The 18,359-nt window shown below is 26.9% G+C and overlaps 1 protein-coding gene across 2 annotated transcripts in view; it reads right to left on the reverse strand.

The window, feature by feature from the left end:
• The window catches only part of LOC100197929 (elongin-A), a 36,108-nt gene extending 26,148 nt beyond the window's left edge, over positions 1–9,960 (reverse strand). The window contains exon 1 of one of the 2 annotated variants that reach the window (XM_065796263.1): positions 9,745–9,958. In XM_065796263.1, the coding sequence (XP_065652335.1) occupies positions 9,745–9,822 (78 nt within the window). In that variant the 5' untranslated portion in view covers positions 9,823–9,958. Of the gene's footprint in view, positions 1–9,744 lie in introns of both variants that reach the window. The other variant, XM_065796264.1, reaches the window with a different exon arrangement.
• Between the last annotated feature and the right edge of the window lie 8,399 nt (positions 9,961–18,359).

The following is an 18,359-nucleotide window of genomic DNA, read 5'->3' on the forward strand; positions in this document are numbered from 1 at the left end:
TGATCAAAATCAATCTAAATTTAGATTGATTGATTTTGTACTTTTTTGGTCATCATATGAGCCGTTTTTTTTGAAAGTGAATTAAGTCACTTTTTCAAAAAAGTCAAGTTATTGATAACAATGATTACAATGTAATGGTATCGCTTTATTTGTGAAATAATTTAAACCAATTATGTTGAAAATTATTAAGACATTTTGGAGAGAAGTTTTGATAGTTAACAGTATAATAAACATGTTAAAACACAAACCTTTAAAAATCTCTGTTTAAAAACAGAGTGGTTTATGCCACTTTCAAAATAAACGGCTCATATATGTTAGTCATTATGACAGAGCTTTCATCAAAATAATATTTATGTGAACATTATTTTTGGCTTTAAGTAACATCAACACAAAAATTTTACTTTTACTTATTAGATTTTTTTTTCTTAAAAATATTTTTAATTAAAAAATAATAATAATAATATTAAGCAGAAAAAAGTTTATTTATTTAACTGATCCATGTATCTTTTGTACATAAAAAAAAATTTATAGGTGCATAAATATTTTAAGAATGTATCAGATGCATACTTAACATGCCATTTTGTAATTATAAATCTTAATTATTATTTCTATTTTTACTTGAACATATTTATAATGTCTTCTGTTTGATTTAATTACTACTTTTGTTTAATCTCAATTTAGGGTTTACCTTTGAAATAAAAATTTTGTTACTTTTTCTACCTCTGCAAGCAGACCAATTTTTTGTTGTTGTTACTTAAGTGTACTTAGAGTAAACACTTGTGGTATAAATCAAAATTATGCATTACAAGTTATATAGAATATCACAGGTTTAAAAAAATATGATAAATTATATTTACTTTGCAAGCATAGAAAATAGTGTAAACACTAAAAATAAATTATGAAACTTTTTACTGTGAAGGTTCTTTATAATAGATATATTCTATCACCAAAAAATTTTTAAAGAACTACACTCTATCTTATGACATGATTGTGGCCCCTTTGATGAATACTTCTTTTTCTCTGAATAAACATAATCAGTTTTCTCTTAATTGATATAACCAGTGTCTTTATTCAAATTATTCAATCTACTTGATATGACTTTCAAATATGTATTTGTATAATTTTATGCAAATAATATAGTTTCAGTTATATAATTTACATATTTACAATTTGAGTGTAAATCATTTTAATTGTAATAAAAATTTATATTCAAATCTAAATTTGCACAGGATTTCGAGACGCCTTTCTGGCATTTTCGAATATTAGCATAATATAAGAACCAAAAACTCAGAAAGTTTTGCACATGTAGTGATAGTTATAAAAAAATGTGTATTGACAGAGTTTTAAGATTTAGGATTTTATCTTTCTCTCTTATTGGAAATAGTAAAAAATTTTAAAAAAAGTTTTTTTTAGAGTAAAAGTTAACTCTCCTTTTTTAACCTTTTTACATTAGTAAAAAAATGACAGAGGAATGTTGGTTGGGGAAAGTTTTGAATGAAGATTGTGACAAAATGCTTTTTTGTAGAGCAACAGAAGAATAATGCTATATAGTATTGTGAACACTAATGTTGAAGTTCTAATTCAAAGGATAGGATACACTTTGAATCATTTATTCTTCCTGTCATTAAGAACAACTTAATATCATCTGCAAACATTAAGCTGTTTGCAGATAATCTTAAGTTATATCAATCAAGAAATGATTACAACAACATCTTATAAATACTTTTAAAATAAATATTAGCATGATCCAATGATTGGCAACTAAAAATATCAACCAACAAATGTTTTCATTTATGCTACGGAAGATATAATATACCTACTATATACCTATATTGAAACTGTTTATTACAAAGTTTATGTTATTACAAAAATACTTTTGTATGCGGCCTGTATTAGAATCTTGCACCTGGTAAAATATTTTTGAAATTTTTTAATGCAATTTATATTTTTTAAAAGATGAGGACTCTAAACCTGGCCTGTATTAGAATCTTGCAACTGGTAAAATATTTTTGAAATTTTTTAATGCAATTTATATTTTTAAAAAAAAGAGGACTCCAAAGTTTGGAGTCCTCATCTTTTAAAAAATATAAATTGCATTAAAAAATTTCAAAAATATTTTACCAGAGTTGTCTTCAAAAGATGTCATATTACATACACTGATTACTTATAAAAATTTATTGTCTTCCAACTCAAATCTCTTGAATACCGCAGAGTTAAATTTGATCTTTATAAGACTTATAAAATTGTACATAATCTTGTTGATTTACCTTTTTCAGATTTTCCAACACACTTTTTTATTTTTTCCAACTCAAAATATTTTACTAGAAGTCATTCACAAAAGTTTACTCCATGTCATAAATAATAACTCTTTCTCAAGTAAAAAAATAATGAAAGTATGGAACTCACTTCCATACCATTTAGTGAACTCGTCCTCACTTTCTGCATTCAAATCAAATTTAAAAAAGTACGATTTAAAATGTCATTGTGAGGTCTACTAACTTGGTTTCTTCACAATTACTCTTATTCTTAGTTTTTTTATTACTTTATTTTTGTGTTGATGTTACAGAAGAGTATTTTAGTAATTACCTGTCTCATTATTTTGTATTTTGTACAATTTTCAGATACAAATAAATAAATAAATAATAATAAAATAAATATACAATAAAACAATTTATTACAATGTTCATTCAAAACATTCTTTACACTACATTTCCCTTTCATTTTTTACTATTCTAAAAAATTTTAAAAGGAGAGTTAAACATGGTAAATTAAAATCTAAAAAAAACTTTTTCCAGTAATAAAGTAACTTACATTTTAAGATCAAAATTTATTTTATCAAAATAATTATTTTTGACAATCTTGGACTTCAAAGTTATAAAAAAAACACTTTAAAGGAAAAACTTTAATATTAATAAAGCAAATAAAAGTGAAATACACAGCAAATGTGAAAATTATGTTATTTTGTGAAAATATAGGTGGTAGTTTTATATTATTGGATTCGAAATTAGAGAAGTTAGACCCCCCCTAAAATTGCCTTCAGCCTTAAAATGGTAAAATTAGGTCCATTTACAAACTGAAAATTACCTGGGTGTCCAGTAAATTTAACACTTGGAACTTTTAGGAATTTATTTTCAATATAAGAAGAAATGCAAAAAAAAAAAAATTTAGGTCTTGTAGCTGCTGAGATATCTGAACTTAAACTTTCTATCTAAATAGGATTTCGGAAATCAAAATCTGCCACTTTGAATTTGTTAAATAGTCAATATCTCTAAAACAGATCAACATTCAAACCTAAAAATTCTTTTTGTTCTTATTGAAATAAAGTGTTCATAAATTAACTTCAAAGTTAATTATTATTTTTAAGTGGAGTTAAAAAAAGTAGTAGCCAAACTTTATTTTAAGATAATGCAATCTTTATTTTAAGTTATTGAATACATATGATGCAAATACATTTAATTTTGATAAATAACATATATTTTATATTTAGATAAAATAATAACAAGGATCTTGAACAACATCATGAAAAGGTGTTCCTTGAACGCTATGAAACTACACAAAGGTATTGTTGTGACCCTTATAAAGTTCACAAGACTAAAGCATTTAGTGAGTAAAATTTGAAAATCTTACAAAAAAAAGGTTTTATATTTTTGATAAAAATTGTAATGATTGTATAGACTGGTTTTCTTTTTTTTTAGAATCTCTTCAGTCAATCAATGAAGAAACTGCTTTAAGAATGAAGTTATGTCCGGGTCAAAAACTCTGCAGAATTTGTCATAAGAAAGATGAAACTATTAAAAACAATAAAATCAATGATGAAACCAATACATCATACATTCTGACTGGTTCTGAATTTGCAAATAAAACATTCAGGATGTTGGGTTGTTCTCTGTTAAAATCAGTCTCTATTTGAAACAGACCCTGTTATGGAATATAAAAATTAAAGGAGGTTTCAAATTTTAAAAAAGGGCGTAGACTTAAGTCGTCTAAAGGTATCTTAGGAGAGTGTAAAATAATTACTAGAAATAAGATATCACAAGCACTTAAAACAAATATCAAGAATTTTTATTAGAGTGACAAATATTCTTGGATTTGTCCTGGTAAGAAAGAATTTGTTTCAGTTAAAATTAATAGTCAAAAACGACACATCCAAAAGCACTTGTATATCTGATAGAGCTTATCAGATATACAAGTAATAATTAGAATTTCTAAAAACAGGAAAGAAAATAGAATTTTTATTTTGTCAGCTTCATCCAAAATGGTATTTAACAGTAGATAGTGCATCTGGTGTGCATTTAGTTTGTGTCTGTCAAGTACACCAAAATTCAAACTTATGCAGTGCCCGGTAACATTAAATATAAAGAACTTTTATCAAAAACAGCATGTGACATTGAGAATCGTAGCAGTATGCTTCATAGTTGTGACAACTACCCTAATGCAGAAAACTTAAAACAGTATATAATATGAATATGAGGATATAGTGCCGTACAGACAGTGGTTAAAAAAGCGGAATGCTATAAGTATTTTTAGCTAGAATTTTAAAAGATATAAAAATTGTTTTGCCAAATTTGACCTTTTGTTATTACTTTAGTGATGGGTAGCTAGCCAATACAAAAACTATAAAACACTTAGCAATGTCATCATTTTCAAGACCATGGAATACGTGCAGAGTAGTATTTTTTTGCAACAAGTTATAGTAAAAGTCCATGTGATGGCATTGGTGGGACCGTAAAACAACAAATTCTAAAAGATTTCCAGTTCACATCACTATTTTATACCATGTAATGATAGGAAACTAGAAATGAAATGTATATCAGGTGATACATGTTATACAACAGTTAATGCAACTAATAATGAAGAAGGCCGGATTTCGGACCGCATAGGCGATTTGCATGCTGGAATATATCTTGCTATGATAATGAGTGGTACATTGGAATTGTACAAAAAATTGCATGATTCAGATATTTATATAAAATTTATGCAACAAAATGGAGTAAACTTTTAATAGCCCAGGCATGTTGGGTTGCTGTTGTAAATGTTTTAGCAAAAGTAAATACTCTAGTTGCACAATGTCAATCAGCAAGAAGCTATCAAATTTCTGAACAAGAATTTGAAGAAATATCATTAAATTTTGAAATAATTAACAAAAATATTTAGACTATTATTTTGAAAACAAGATTTATTATTTTACTTTTTACATTCTTTTATTGTAATTGAGATTAATTTCTTGGCTTTTTTTGAGTTTCAAAGTTATACATATATAGGAAAAATATAAGCCTTTATGCACAGATATCTTTATTTTAAGTGCCTTTTTAAATTCCTTGTTTAAAAAAAAAAAAATAAACATATTTTTACATTAAAATGTTCATCAGTTTTTTAAAGATATTGACTGTATAACAAATTAAAAATGGCCGATTTTGAATTCCAGAATCCTATTATGATAGAAAGTTGAAGTTCAGATATCTCAACAGCTACAAGACATACCAAAATTATTTTTTCTGTATTTCTTCTTCTTATATTGAAAATACATTCCTAAAAGTTCAAGAGCTAAATTTACTGGACACTCGGTTAACTTTCAGTTCTAAAATAGACTTAATTTTAACATTTTAAGGCTGGAGGCAATTTGGTGGGGAGGGTTTTAACTTCTATAATTTTGAATCCAATGTTACGAAACTTATCAGGAATGATGTCTACCACCTATATACTCACAAAATTAATATTGAACTTTTTTCTTTAAAGTGTTTTTTTTTTATGACTTTGAAGTCCAAGATGGCCAAAAATAATTATTTTTGTAAAGTACATTTTTTTTGTCCCGAAAAGTTGAGGTAGATTATTGCCATCAGATTTATTATTAAGTATTTAAGTTGATTGCTTTTTTATAGATATGGATTTGAAAATGAGACTTTTTTGAAAAAGACAATAAATTGCTCAAAATAGGCATTATAAATAAGACATTAATTTTTCAAATAGCCTTAATTTTAGAATGCTTCAAGATAATGAATTGAAATTTTAGGGGATTCTATTTTTCCATAAAACCTATAAAAGGTGTAAATTTTAAGAAAATCTGAGATGTTCATCCTGGAAATTTTCAAAAAATTGGCTCATCTTATATGGAATGACCCATAAGTAAACATAACAAATTAGGATTTGGAAAGCAAAAAGTTTAATAAAGTCATTGAAATTTATGAATCTGGTAACAAGACAATTTCTAGAAAAAAAAAGATTTTGTTTCTGTGAGTATAGTTAATGTAAAATTTCAAAAAAAAAATTAAATTGTTCAAAGGAACTTTATATTGAATTAAAGAATTTAAATTAAAGAAATGAGCACAATGCTGGATTCAGTAACTTCTGAAGTACTAAGGCCGAAGCAGTAAATCACTGTTGACAGTAGTAAATGCCATTCAGTTTGTGTATGTTCTTATCATCAAAATGCTAAGTTGATGTGCACTGCTCTATTTAAGGGCCATTTTTACAAAGATTTGTTTGTAATAAAGTCAAAACAATCAAAACTGCATGTTTCATCAAAGTTCAAACTGCCCTGGTAAAGTAAATTTTAAGATTTTTTTTGGAAAATGAGTTTGAAAATTATGAATTTAATGATGAGATCGCATACAAACAATGGGTGTCAACTAAATGAACTGCCTGTATCACAGTCCATGCATTGAATTTATTGAAACTTTTAGTGAAACTCTGTAAGACCTTTGTCATCTTTGTCAAAGAAGCGCAACCCTTTTAGTTATCAGAGGCAAAACAAATATTAAATCAACACACATGTCTTTTTCTTACGGATTTTGCAGTGACCAAGCCAGTTTTCCACTTGACAAATTATTATGCCGTATAAGTATTTTGTCCATTTAGAGAAGGGCTTGTGACTACAATCTCGCTAATAATAATTATGACAGTTTTATGAGTTAAGTAAATCAGAGATAAACAAATTAGTATACTTGTATTTTGTGTATATACACTTCTTATAATATATATAAATTTTGCAGTAAAAACTTTGAACATGTTAAGGTGAAAAAAAAGTGAATAAAAAAAACTGAAAAAAATATTATCTTTTCTATAAGAAAATTTTAATCTTTTTCAGTTTTTTGAAAAAAATTCTACCTTTTTTTATATATAATTTGTAATATTTAACCTTTTAGTTAGGTACATATACAAATGAGTCCTTAGCATTAACTTAGTTACCGAATTAAAACAACTGTAAACCTATCTAGTTCATTGGTAAGATTATTTTAAGAGAGGTCTACAAATTTTTATCATTATTCGAACCTGTTATATAAAATATAACTATTTTTAAACTGCATTATTGGCTATATCAACATAAATATGTTGTTAAATAGTGTGCTAGTTAAAGTGAAGTTACAGTGTTACTAAAGTTATAGTTATATTGTTTCATATTTTAAAGTCTTGATTTTCATATTGTAAAATAAATAAATGGAAAATAGTAAAAATCACGAAGAAAGAAACGTTGTAATGTATTTTTGTAAACGTTGTAAAGTTAAATCACTTTCTAAAAAGGATAACAATCCTCAATCCAATAGCCTGCGATAAGCTAAAATTTAAGCCAGATTGCAATCAAGTTTTATGATAAATTTACTATGAGAATTATAATACTATTAACTTTATACTACTATGAATACGAACTTTAAATTTTTAAAGTTTCTTATTAATAACTATTTATTATTGTTGTTATTTATAATAATAAATTATTTATGTTATGTTGTTGTATGTAGCTCAAATGATGTTACTTTGGTTTAGTTACCAGATTTATTCTAGAAAAGGATATGTCCATAATTTACGCTTGACATGTTAAGCATGCAAATATAATAAAGAAACTTATACATCCAATGAATATGTTGATATCAATAAAGTTAAAGGTCAAACAAAATTTGAAATGGTCAAACAAAATTTGAAAAGTTAAAGGTCAAACAAAATTTGAGTTTAACCATGTTTACAAAATTAAACTCAAAATTCAAATGAGGCACTCCATATTAAAGCTTGGTTTTTATTCAGCAATACTGGAGTTTAATAAAGAGTTTTTCTGCGGGAGCTTTTTATCAATAGTTTATTTTTAAAATGATTTTTATAACACTTTAATTTTTTTTTCTTTTTTCCTCACTTAAAACATAACTCTCCCAAAAATTTATCGATTTGCTTGAAAATTTTAGGAAATGTTCCTAATAAAACTCTCTAAAGGATGAGCAAAGCAGTTTTTTATTTTTGTGTGTATTAATATGACTGTTTTACTAAAAATTTAAAAAAAAATCAAAAAAAAAACAACCTTTTAACAAAATGTTCAATTTTGAAATTTGAGTTTTGTCTTTGTTAACTTTATTTTTTTTTTGCTCATTCTTTAGAACATTATGTATAGAGAACATTTATTAAATTTGATTCAAAATGAACTAGTGTTTCTTGAGTTATTAGGTTTGAGGTTTGCTATGATTTTTCATTAAAATGTATTTAATTTTGCTGATTATGCATACAATTTTAAAATTTTTTAATTATTTTTTATTAGTTGATGTAAATAATAGTTTATTTATAAATAAAATCAATAAAGTTATTTTTTTCAAAAAAAAAAAAAAACTTATTGGCCACCTTAGGTGGTATTATTTAGTTATCAATAATTTTTAGGATAGTCTTAAATTTTTTTTGTTACTTGTTTTTATATAAAACCTCCACAAATAAAGTTTCATAATTAATTTCAAGTGTTTACACTACTTTCTTTGCCTGCACAGTGGATGCAGTTTATCAGATTTTTTTAAACTTGTGATGTTTTAACAGGCTGCTAAAAATTCATTTTAAAAATTCTATTATAACAGGCTGCTGCAAGTGTTAAATAAATTTTAATGCATAATTTCGATTTATACCACAAATGGTTATCTTGTTACAATTGTGTTACTTTTGTAGTACACAAAAATAACACAACTTTTTCCCTTAAAATTGCATAATATAGCTACTGAACGGATTGGTCAATTAAACTGGAATTTTCAGGATCATGCTTTTTTTCATAAAGTCTGTGGTAGTACCCTGGGGGCCATATCATATCACTTATTTGATATGGAATGACAAAAATATAACATTTCAGTAATCTATGTACATACCGACAAAAGAAAGTCATATTTACTAATTCACTTAAATTTTACTCAGAGGTTTTAACTATAACACTCTTATAACCTTTCTTCAACACTTGAAACTGGAGAGATTGAAAAATGAATTTTTATCAGTAATTTAGAAAAAAAATGTTCTCCTGTACAGATTCAGACTTAATTCACCTGTTTTCATCAACTTTGTTACCTTGTATTCTTCATCTGATAAAATAAAATTTGGAGGTTTAAACTCTCCCTTTTTTTAGAGAATAGCCAGTTATTCAAACATAAATTTATAATAGTATTGCAACTTTACCTTCTATTATGCAACTTTGTCAATGATTTCAAAATTTACTCATAATTTTAATCAAAAAAAATATTATTATTTTAGAAAATACTTAAATAAGCATAATTTATTTAGCTGAGTTTTATTCAAAATCATTTTGTTGATCACGTTTTGAAATTTTAGAGTTAACCAAGGATTTTAACTACACGAATTGGTGATTCAGAGACTTTCTATTCTTAAATTACTTGCCATAATAAAAAATTACAATCAAAGAAAACTTAATGAGAGGAAATTTTTATTTAATAGATAAACTTTGGTAAACCTGTGTCTTAATGGCAATCATGACAAATTTATGCAATAATCATATATTACCTTAGATGGGTTATAATCTGTTTTTTGTAGCTTCTTTTGAATTCTAAAAATGAGTGATACTAATTCATCATGATTCATGATTTGGTTACTATTAACAAACAGCTACATTTCTTTTTTGTTAAATTAAAGTGGCCATTATACGAAATCAAAACAACTTTAAGTCATTACGTTAAAGATCTTAACGTAAGCAAACATTTTATATTTGGCACGATGGAAATTTGTTTACAAATTTGTTGAATTTGAGGCCGGCGCGAAGGTAAACCCCCCCCCCCTCTCCCTCGTCAATGATACTTTTGTTCATTTAGTCTGTAAATTTGACCCTTTTAGACAAGTCAGTCGGGAAATTTAGACAGTTAGTCGGTAAATGTCGACTAGGCAGTCGGCAAATTCCAAAAAACGAGAATTTTTTTTTTAATTGGCAAAATGTAGTGGCACCCCCCACGAACACCTACTCGCGCCAGTCCCCAGTTACACCACATAGCTGTATCCCCTATTTCACCACAAGAAATAAATAATTATTTGTCATCACAAATCATCGTAATTATCGATCAATATCACTACTATTTAATATCAGTAAACTGCTGGAAAAATTTATGTATAAGAAATTGAAATGTTTTTTAAGCCAGCACAACTGTCTATATAAGATTCAATTTGAATTTCGCAAATAACGTTGTTCTAACTAAGCACTCATAACTGAAACTATACACGAAGCTTTAGACAATAACACATTTACTTGTAGGGTTTTTATTGACTTACAGAAGGCATTTTACACTGTGGATCATGGAATTATGTTATCAAAGTTACATCATTATGGTATCAGAGGAGTTGCTCAATCATGGTGTATGTCATACCTCTTAAACCGCTCTCAATTTGTTACAATTTCTGATATCTCTTCTAATACCAAATCGATATCTGTAGGTGTTCCCCAAGGTTCCATTCCTGACCTTTCCTTTTTCTTATCTACATCATTGACTTAAACACATGCCTCAAGTTCTCAAAAGCATATCATTTTGCCGATGACACTAATGTCCTAATAACTGATTAATTCGCTTAAAAAAATAAACCAACAGTTTAATTACGACTTGACCTGCTTGGTTCAATGGTTAAGATCAAATAAAATATAAAAAACTGAAATAATTCTACTTAAACCACACTCTGTAAGAACTCATAAAAAATTAAATTTCAGAATCAGTGGCCAAAAGTTAAATCTTGTTAATCAAATAAAGTATTTAGGAATAATGTTAGATAAAAATTTTTCTTTCACGCACCAACTGAAGCAGACTGCCCTTAACTCATCCGTACAAAGGGAATGTTAGCAAAGATCAGGAATTTTGTTAGCTATGAGACTCTTATAAATATATGGTATGCTATATTTAACTCGCATATGCTTTATGGTTGTCAAAGTATACAAAGATCATAGAAAGCCTTCAAAGCAAATCAGTTAAAATAGTTCATTTCCAATCTAATAGATTTGACTCTGAAATCCTCTACAATCTCTCAAAAATTATGAATCTAAAAGATCTAATATACCTACTGAATTGCACACTTGTATGGGACAGTTTGCATGAGAACCAATAATACCAATAAGCTAAATATATAATACCAATAATAATAAACAATAATAATAAAAATAATAAAATAAAATAATACCAATAAGCTTTAATAATTATTATAAATTTGTTAATAAAAGTCATTGCCATAATCCTAGATCAGCATCATGTAACAATCTTGTAATACCTTAGCAAATACTTAAGTATGGCATTAATTCCATTAAATATAAATCCATTAAATCATGGAATTATCTTCCCTCTGAAATCAAGACAACGTATCTAAAAAAAGCAAGTAGAGCTCTCTTCATCAACAAAGTCAAGAAATTTATCCAAGATAAAAATAATAAGTAAAGCTTCTGCTGTGTTATTTATCTCAATAGTTGTTTTTAATGTTGTTTTGACCTTTTTCTTTGTACCTGTAAAATTCAAGTTGTTTTTGCCTCTTTTCTTAAATAACATGCTATTGCTGATGTTCTTGTTACTGTTTTGTTATTGTTCTATTTAAAAGCCTGTTATTTATTATTTTTAGTTTCTTTTTTTTTTTGGTGCCTTTTTTTTTTTAATTTTTTATTATTATTATTGCTATTATTGTTGTTATTGTTATTATTGTTATTATTATTATTATTGTTATTATTATCATTATTGTTATTATTGTTATTATTATTATTGTTATTATTATATTACCTGATATTATTCATGTACTAGTAATATGTTATACATTTTGTCAAGTTTATAATGAATATTTGTAGGTCGTAACGTTTTTGTTAGTTAAATAACTGTTTGTGACTGATCCTAACTTTGTATTTACTTTATAAAGTGAAATAAATGATTGATTGATTGATGACACCGGTTTGTTACCCTGTGTAAATTTTTAAAACCCAACTGTATATTATCCATTTTTTATACTTTTTTCTACTGATATTTTTATGGAAATTATTAATTTAGTTGCAAAATGCCCTGATTGTGACAAAAAGACTACAAGTCTAACATTTGACGTCTTGAGAAAGCAAGGCTTGTCTATACCATTATTGCAACAATGTTCAAGTTTTGTTGGAGTAGAACCTTTCATTCAAGTAAAGAATATAAATGCAAAAGCAGTCGTGGTAGACCTCTTTTTGAGGGTAATGTACGTTGTGTTATTGCTATGAGGGAAATTGGAAAATATTTTACCGGTTTAGAAAAACTCTGTGGATGAAAAAAGCAATCGGAACAGTGCTTTTTCATTTCTCTTAAACAAAAGATATCATAAGAATATAGAAGGCATCAAGTATGCCCACGTACTCCTGATAGTTGGTGTATATATCAGGCTGACAAAATAAATGGCACTGCAACGTACAAACATAAGGGAGGAATACCAATTATTGTCCTTAAAGAAATAAAGCCTGTTTTTTAAGTTTGAGTGATGACAATTTATTAAAAAAATATCTTTATGGAAAAACTCAAAACAACTAATAAATAAATGAGTCACTAAATGGAATGATTTGGAAATGGTGTCAAAAAGATATCTACGTTTGTAAAACCACTGTTGAGCTAGGTGTAGCTTCTGCAGTTAAAAATTTTAATGATGGTTCAACTGGAATTCTAAAAGTTTTAGAGGGCTTAGGTATCGTTTCAGGATTTTATACAAATGAGTTCTGTGTTTCAAATAACAACCAAAGAGTAATGTCGATGGAAAGGAAAATGCTTGATATTGTTAAGCAACAAAGAAAGCGTATTCGAGGATTTCATAAAGGTTTCATAAGTACTAATGAAATAGAAGAAGAAATGAAGTATAGTTATGGTTTATATATGAAATATTTTTTTTTTTTTGTTTATGATGATCAATTATGAAAACCCTTTTTTTTTTTGAATCTTTAGAATAAATTTAGTGATATTTTAGTATATTATTACTTAAATTTCCTTTATCTCAAAATTGAAATTTTTGGAGGGTGCGTCATAACTTTTGATTGATTTGAGCTTTTCACTTGAAATTTTATATGGTGTTTACTTTTATAAAATACAGGTTTAGAACCAACATTTTTTGAAAAAATATTTTTCGGCCCAGAGTTACCCAAGCCCAAGGTTTTATTTTGAAGCCTTTTTATTGGCAAGATATTTGAATTTTATTTACCTTGGATCTAATTATGCAATCAGGCTAATTCTGCTTCCATACCTGTAAAATTATACTATAAACAAACCGTACAAATTTTGTTACCATCTGCAGGTGGTTTTTTCTGAAATTGACGCACCGTAAAGTGACCATTTTGAGACCTTTGGACCCAAACAAGGGTTTCCTGTAATTCCTTTTTTTTTTTTTTTCAAGGCTTAGTTACCTGTATATAATTTTTGTACCAAAATATCAAATTTAAATAGTAAGAAATAAAGAATTTGGGTTTTTCACCCAAGTACCACCTTAAAGTTTTTAAAACCCTCAAGTTTAGAAAAGCCTCAAATTTTTATGGTAATAATATCTAAACGCTTACAAATTTTTTTATACTAGGGGACATCCATAAAGTTCGTACGCAGTAAAATCACTCATTCGGAACCATTCCCCCACCCCTGTACGCAGATTGATGCTTTTAATAACCCCCCTACCTTTCCTCAAATGTCAGGGGCGGATCCAGCATTTTTTGATGTTTGAAATAGCTAACTTCAAGACATGGAACAAATTGCAAACATATATATATATATATATATATATATATATATATATATATATATATATATATATATATATATATATATATATATATATATATATATATATATATATATATATATATATATATATATATATATATATATATATATATATATATATATATATATATATATATATATATATATATATATATATATACATATATATTAACATTTATATAACCATACATTGGAACGCAAAAAAAAAATGCGTTTGCTGTTAACGTTCCAAAATAAAAACTCACACGCAAACTCAAACGCATTTGACCCAATTTGTTGCGTTTACTTACGTAAACGTAAACGCAATATACGTAAATAACTGCTTTTACGCACGCATTTAATACGCAACTTACGCGTATAAATACGTTTACAAACGTAACTGAAACGAAACGTATGCGCATATATATACATATATGTATATATATATATATATATATATATATATATATATATATATATATATATATATATATATATATATATATATATATATATATATATATATATATATATATATATATATATATATATATATATATATATATATATATATATATATATATTCTATATCCTTTGCCGTATCATAAAATTTACAATAAGAAAGATTGTACATATATCGCATATATATGTACGATATGTAAGTAATTTATAAATTAAACGGCGTTTTACCTGACACATAAAAGGGCATTTTCCCTTTTTTACTAAATACTACGTTATTCTAATTGTAAAAATTTTTTTTGAGATTATATTTTTTTGTAGATCTTTATCTAGCCGTGGGCAATTAATTCCTTTGAATAATTGTCCCATTGTATGTTTTTTCATTTTATATATAAAAAGCTCGCTTAAAACGAGCAATCAACCTCAAAAACACTATGTGATTGGTCAGCGCACACGTACACTTTAAAAACTGCTTAAAACAAAGGAAAACTTATTTTCCGCTCACAAATTGAACACAATAATATTCAATTGTATACGGTACTATTATTTTAACAAAAACTATTTTTAGAAAAAAATATAACTAAATATCTTTAATCAGTAAGCTAATTTCAATTATTATAAAAATCTGACTATATTTACTCAATTTAAAAACATAATACACTCATTTTAAAAGGAGTCATTATAATGAGAAATAAATATCATTTTTAACAAATTAAATCGATAGCTTTTTTTAATTCGTTATAAAATGACCTAAAAGCATATTAAATCACGTAATAATTTGTTTTAAGGGATATGTCTAATGGCATTTCCTTATAGCATAAGGAAGTTCCTATAGGCATTTTCTTATGATATAAGGATATACATCTTATACATATATAGTATAAAAAAAATTAGTTTTGGAAACAAAACCAAGCTTTACTTAATCGTTTCATAAATATCTAATCTAATATGACTCATCAATCTCGCAAGAGTAAGATCTATCATGAGGATATCATAAAGTCTAGTTCAAAAAAGCAAAATGAAGAAGAAATATTGCAATTACAACAGTTGAAATCACAACCTTATTTATCTCAAAGTTCGTCAGCATCTTAATCTGGAGAAACTATTTCAAAGAGAAAAAGATCTGTAAATCCTACAAAAACGACGAAATCTACTATGCAGACAGCAAGTGCAGCGTTGACATCATTATCGGCAAAGTCTTCAAATAATACTTCAGCTTCAAATATTTTTATTCCTCCTATTCAGCAAAACCCAAGTTATAGTCAAAATTATCTGAAGACTTGTTTAGATACATTTCAATAATGACAAAGATGAAAAGTATCTCCAGCTAGCCCCGTCTTTACCCATGTTCAGCCTAGACAGTCGCTGCGGGGCGTTTTAAGAGGCCAGCCGACAAGAAATCAATTTTTTTTAATTAGTTAAAAAAATAGGGAAAGAAGAAAAAAAGTGGCCAATTTAAAACAAATTGAAAACCTAAATGTTGTTGTGTCCTTGCCTAAATTGACAGTATTTTTTTTAAAAAAACAATCTGACTCATCATCACAAGAGGCGTGGATGATTTGGACGCCGTTAGTGTACTTAGCAAAAAAAGTTTTAAAAGTCGAAGAATTTTTTACCAACTCCGCAAACTATATACGTCAAAATAATAGCATGATTAAGTTCATCACAACAAATCAGCAAAAAGAGACGTCGACGCCATTGATTTTTCAAGTTCTGAAACCCGTAAACTGATAAATGAAATAACGCGATTGGCTAGTACTGCAAACTTTACTTCTTTAACGGGAAAACTAAGAGTTCTTTAGTAACCGAAGATGTAATTTGCAACTAGAAAGTTGCTCATTAGGCAATCAGTGAGCATGAGCAATCTGCTGAACAAAATAATGTCATCTCTAACTTTGTTAATCAAAGTGAATACGGTTACAGGACTTATTGCATTTTTACTAAACAGTATCAAGGTGAAAAGGATTATTGGAAAAATATGTTGCATCGGGGGTATCATCCTGTTTCTTTCTTCCTGGTAAAGCAAAACTTTAATTATAGTTTTAGATTATTTATTTTTTTAACCTATTAGTTTAATAATATATAAATATTTATGTAGACCTGTTAAATCTAACGAGTTATTATTTTACGCATGACGCATCAGAGAGTTAACATTGCGTGAGTCAGAACAGAAAATCGGATTATGTCATAATGGAAATATCCTTGGATCATCAGAGATATTGGCTAAATACAACCCGTTTTTAATTAAACATACAAACACTCACATAAATCAAGGTAACGGTAGTGCTTCCTATTTATCAGCTAACATTGGCAAAGAGTTCATCCAGCAACTTGGTGGTTTACTTTTAAAATTAGTTGTTAGATATAGGTCCATTTTAAGGAGTTAAATCCACTAATTGAACGTGTTCCATGCTGCGGTCATTCTTTAAATCTGGTTAATGTTGCAGCAGTTGCGTTTGACAGATCTTTGATCTTTGACAGCCAGATAACTTTTTTTCAACCCATTGCTAGAAAGTGTATCTGCTGCTGTTGCAAATTGTATAAGTGGAAAAGAAAGACATGATTGTCTTACGCTCTCTTATTGTTGGTTTTTGGATTTATGCAGTAACATTTATTATTTAAAACATTTAAAATAAAAGTATTAGAATCTTATGCAAGTACAGAATATATTTAAATTAAAAAAGTTTAACACAACTTTGTTACTCATTTGTTCACAGTTATATAAATTATGCTATTATATTCTGGGGTAGTACAGGCAAAAGTAAGTTAAAACGTCTTTACCGCCGTCAGAAACACGCTATGCGTTTGATCAATTTTGCAGATAGGTTCTCACATACTAGAATTATTTTTATGGAACACTCAATGAATATGAATTAACTGTATTTAATGCTTTATATTTCATTAAATATGAAAAAGCGATTTGTGGCCTTTAGTTTTTAAAGATTTATTTATTTCGAAACCCATAAAGAAATACACCTTAAAAAATAAAAAAATCTAAAGCTGTTCCTTATTTTATAGCAAAAAACATTGGAAAAGATTGATTTTCAACAGCATCACGATATAGAATTGTGTCAACTGCGCTGAGTACAACTCTTGCTTTACTTTTATAACAGTTATATAAATAAAAATATAATTTAAATTTTCCGGAAATAACAGTTCCGGAAAAAAGATGACTATTTTATATCTGAACTTTCTTTTATTTTGAATCAGAAAGTCAAGTATAAATAAAAGTGCATGTAGTATTAAAGACAAATTTATTATATTGACTAAGGGTAAAAGTTTTATAGTGTATTTTTTTATCTGGCTAAAAAATTATGGTAGAAATGAAAGAATTTGGTAAAGTTAAAAACGTAGCTGTCCTAATCAGTTCTATTTAGATTAATGTATTTAACTATAACTTTTAATAATAAAATTTTTTTCTAAAACTGTTTTTTCTTTAATTAATTAAAAATGAGACTGAATGATTGAAAGTTAATTCAGCAAATTGGAATTTACTTCTGGTAATATTAGATTTAATAATTACGTCACGGGTCTTCTTACTGTAAACGACAGTGTGACAGTGTTTACAGTACAGTGTGTACTGTAAACGACAGTGTCTAAAACGACAGTGTATATACACTGCAGGCCAAAAGTTTCCGGACACTTAATATTTTTATATAAAAAGCTAAAGTCTATCCTGTATCATTAAATTAACCAATAAAATTAATTTATAATACTTAAACTTACTAATTTTAAGTGTTTATGTAAGTTTGAGGTCAGTAATTGGGTATTACTGACCTCAAACTTAAATAAGTAAGTTTTTTTTTTTAATTGTTTATTTTAACTTAATATATAGCGTTACATTACTCTTAAGAGTTTGGTCTTGTTAAAGTTATTTATTTGTTGAAACATGAAGTAAATATTTATAATATAATGATAGCCGACTAAAATGATTAAGAATATTTAGTT

This window comes from Hydra vulgaris, chromosome 04, assembly GCF_038396675.1.
Source record: "Hydra vulgaris chromosome 04, alternate assembly HydraT2T_AEP".
NCBI classification, from domain to species: domain Eukaryota; kingdom Metazoa; phylum Cnidaria; class Hydrozoa; order Anthoathecata; family Hydridae; genus Hydra; species Hydra vulgaris.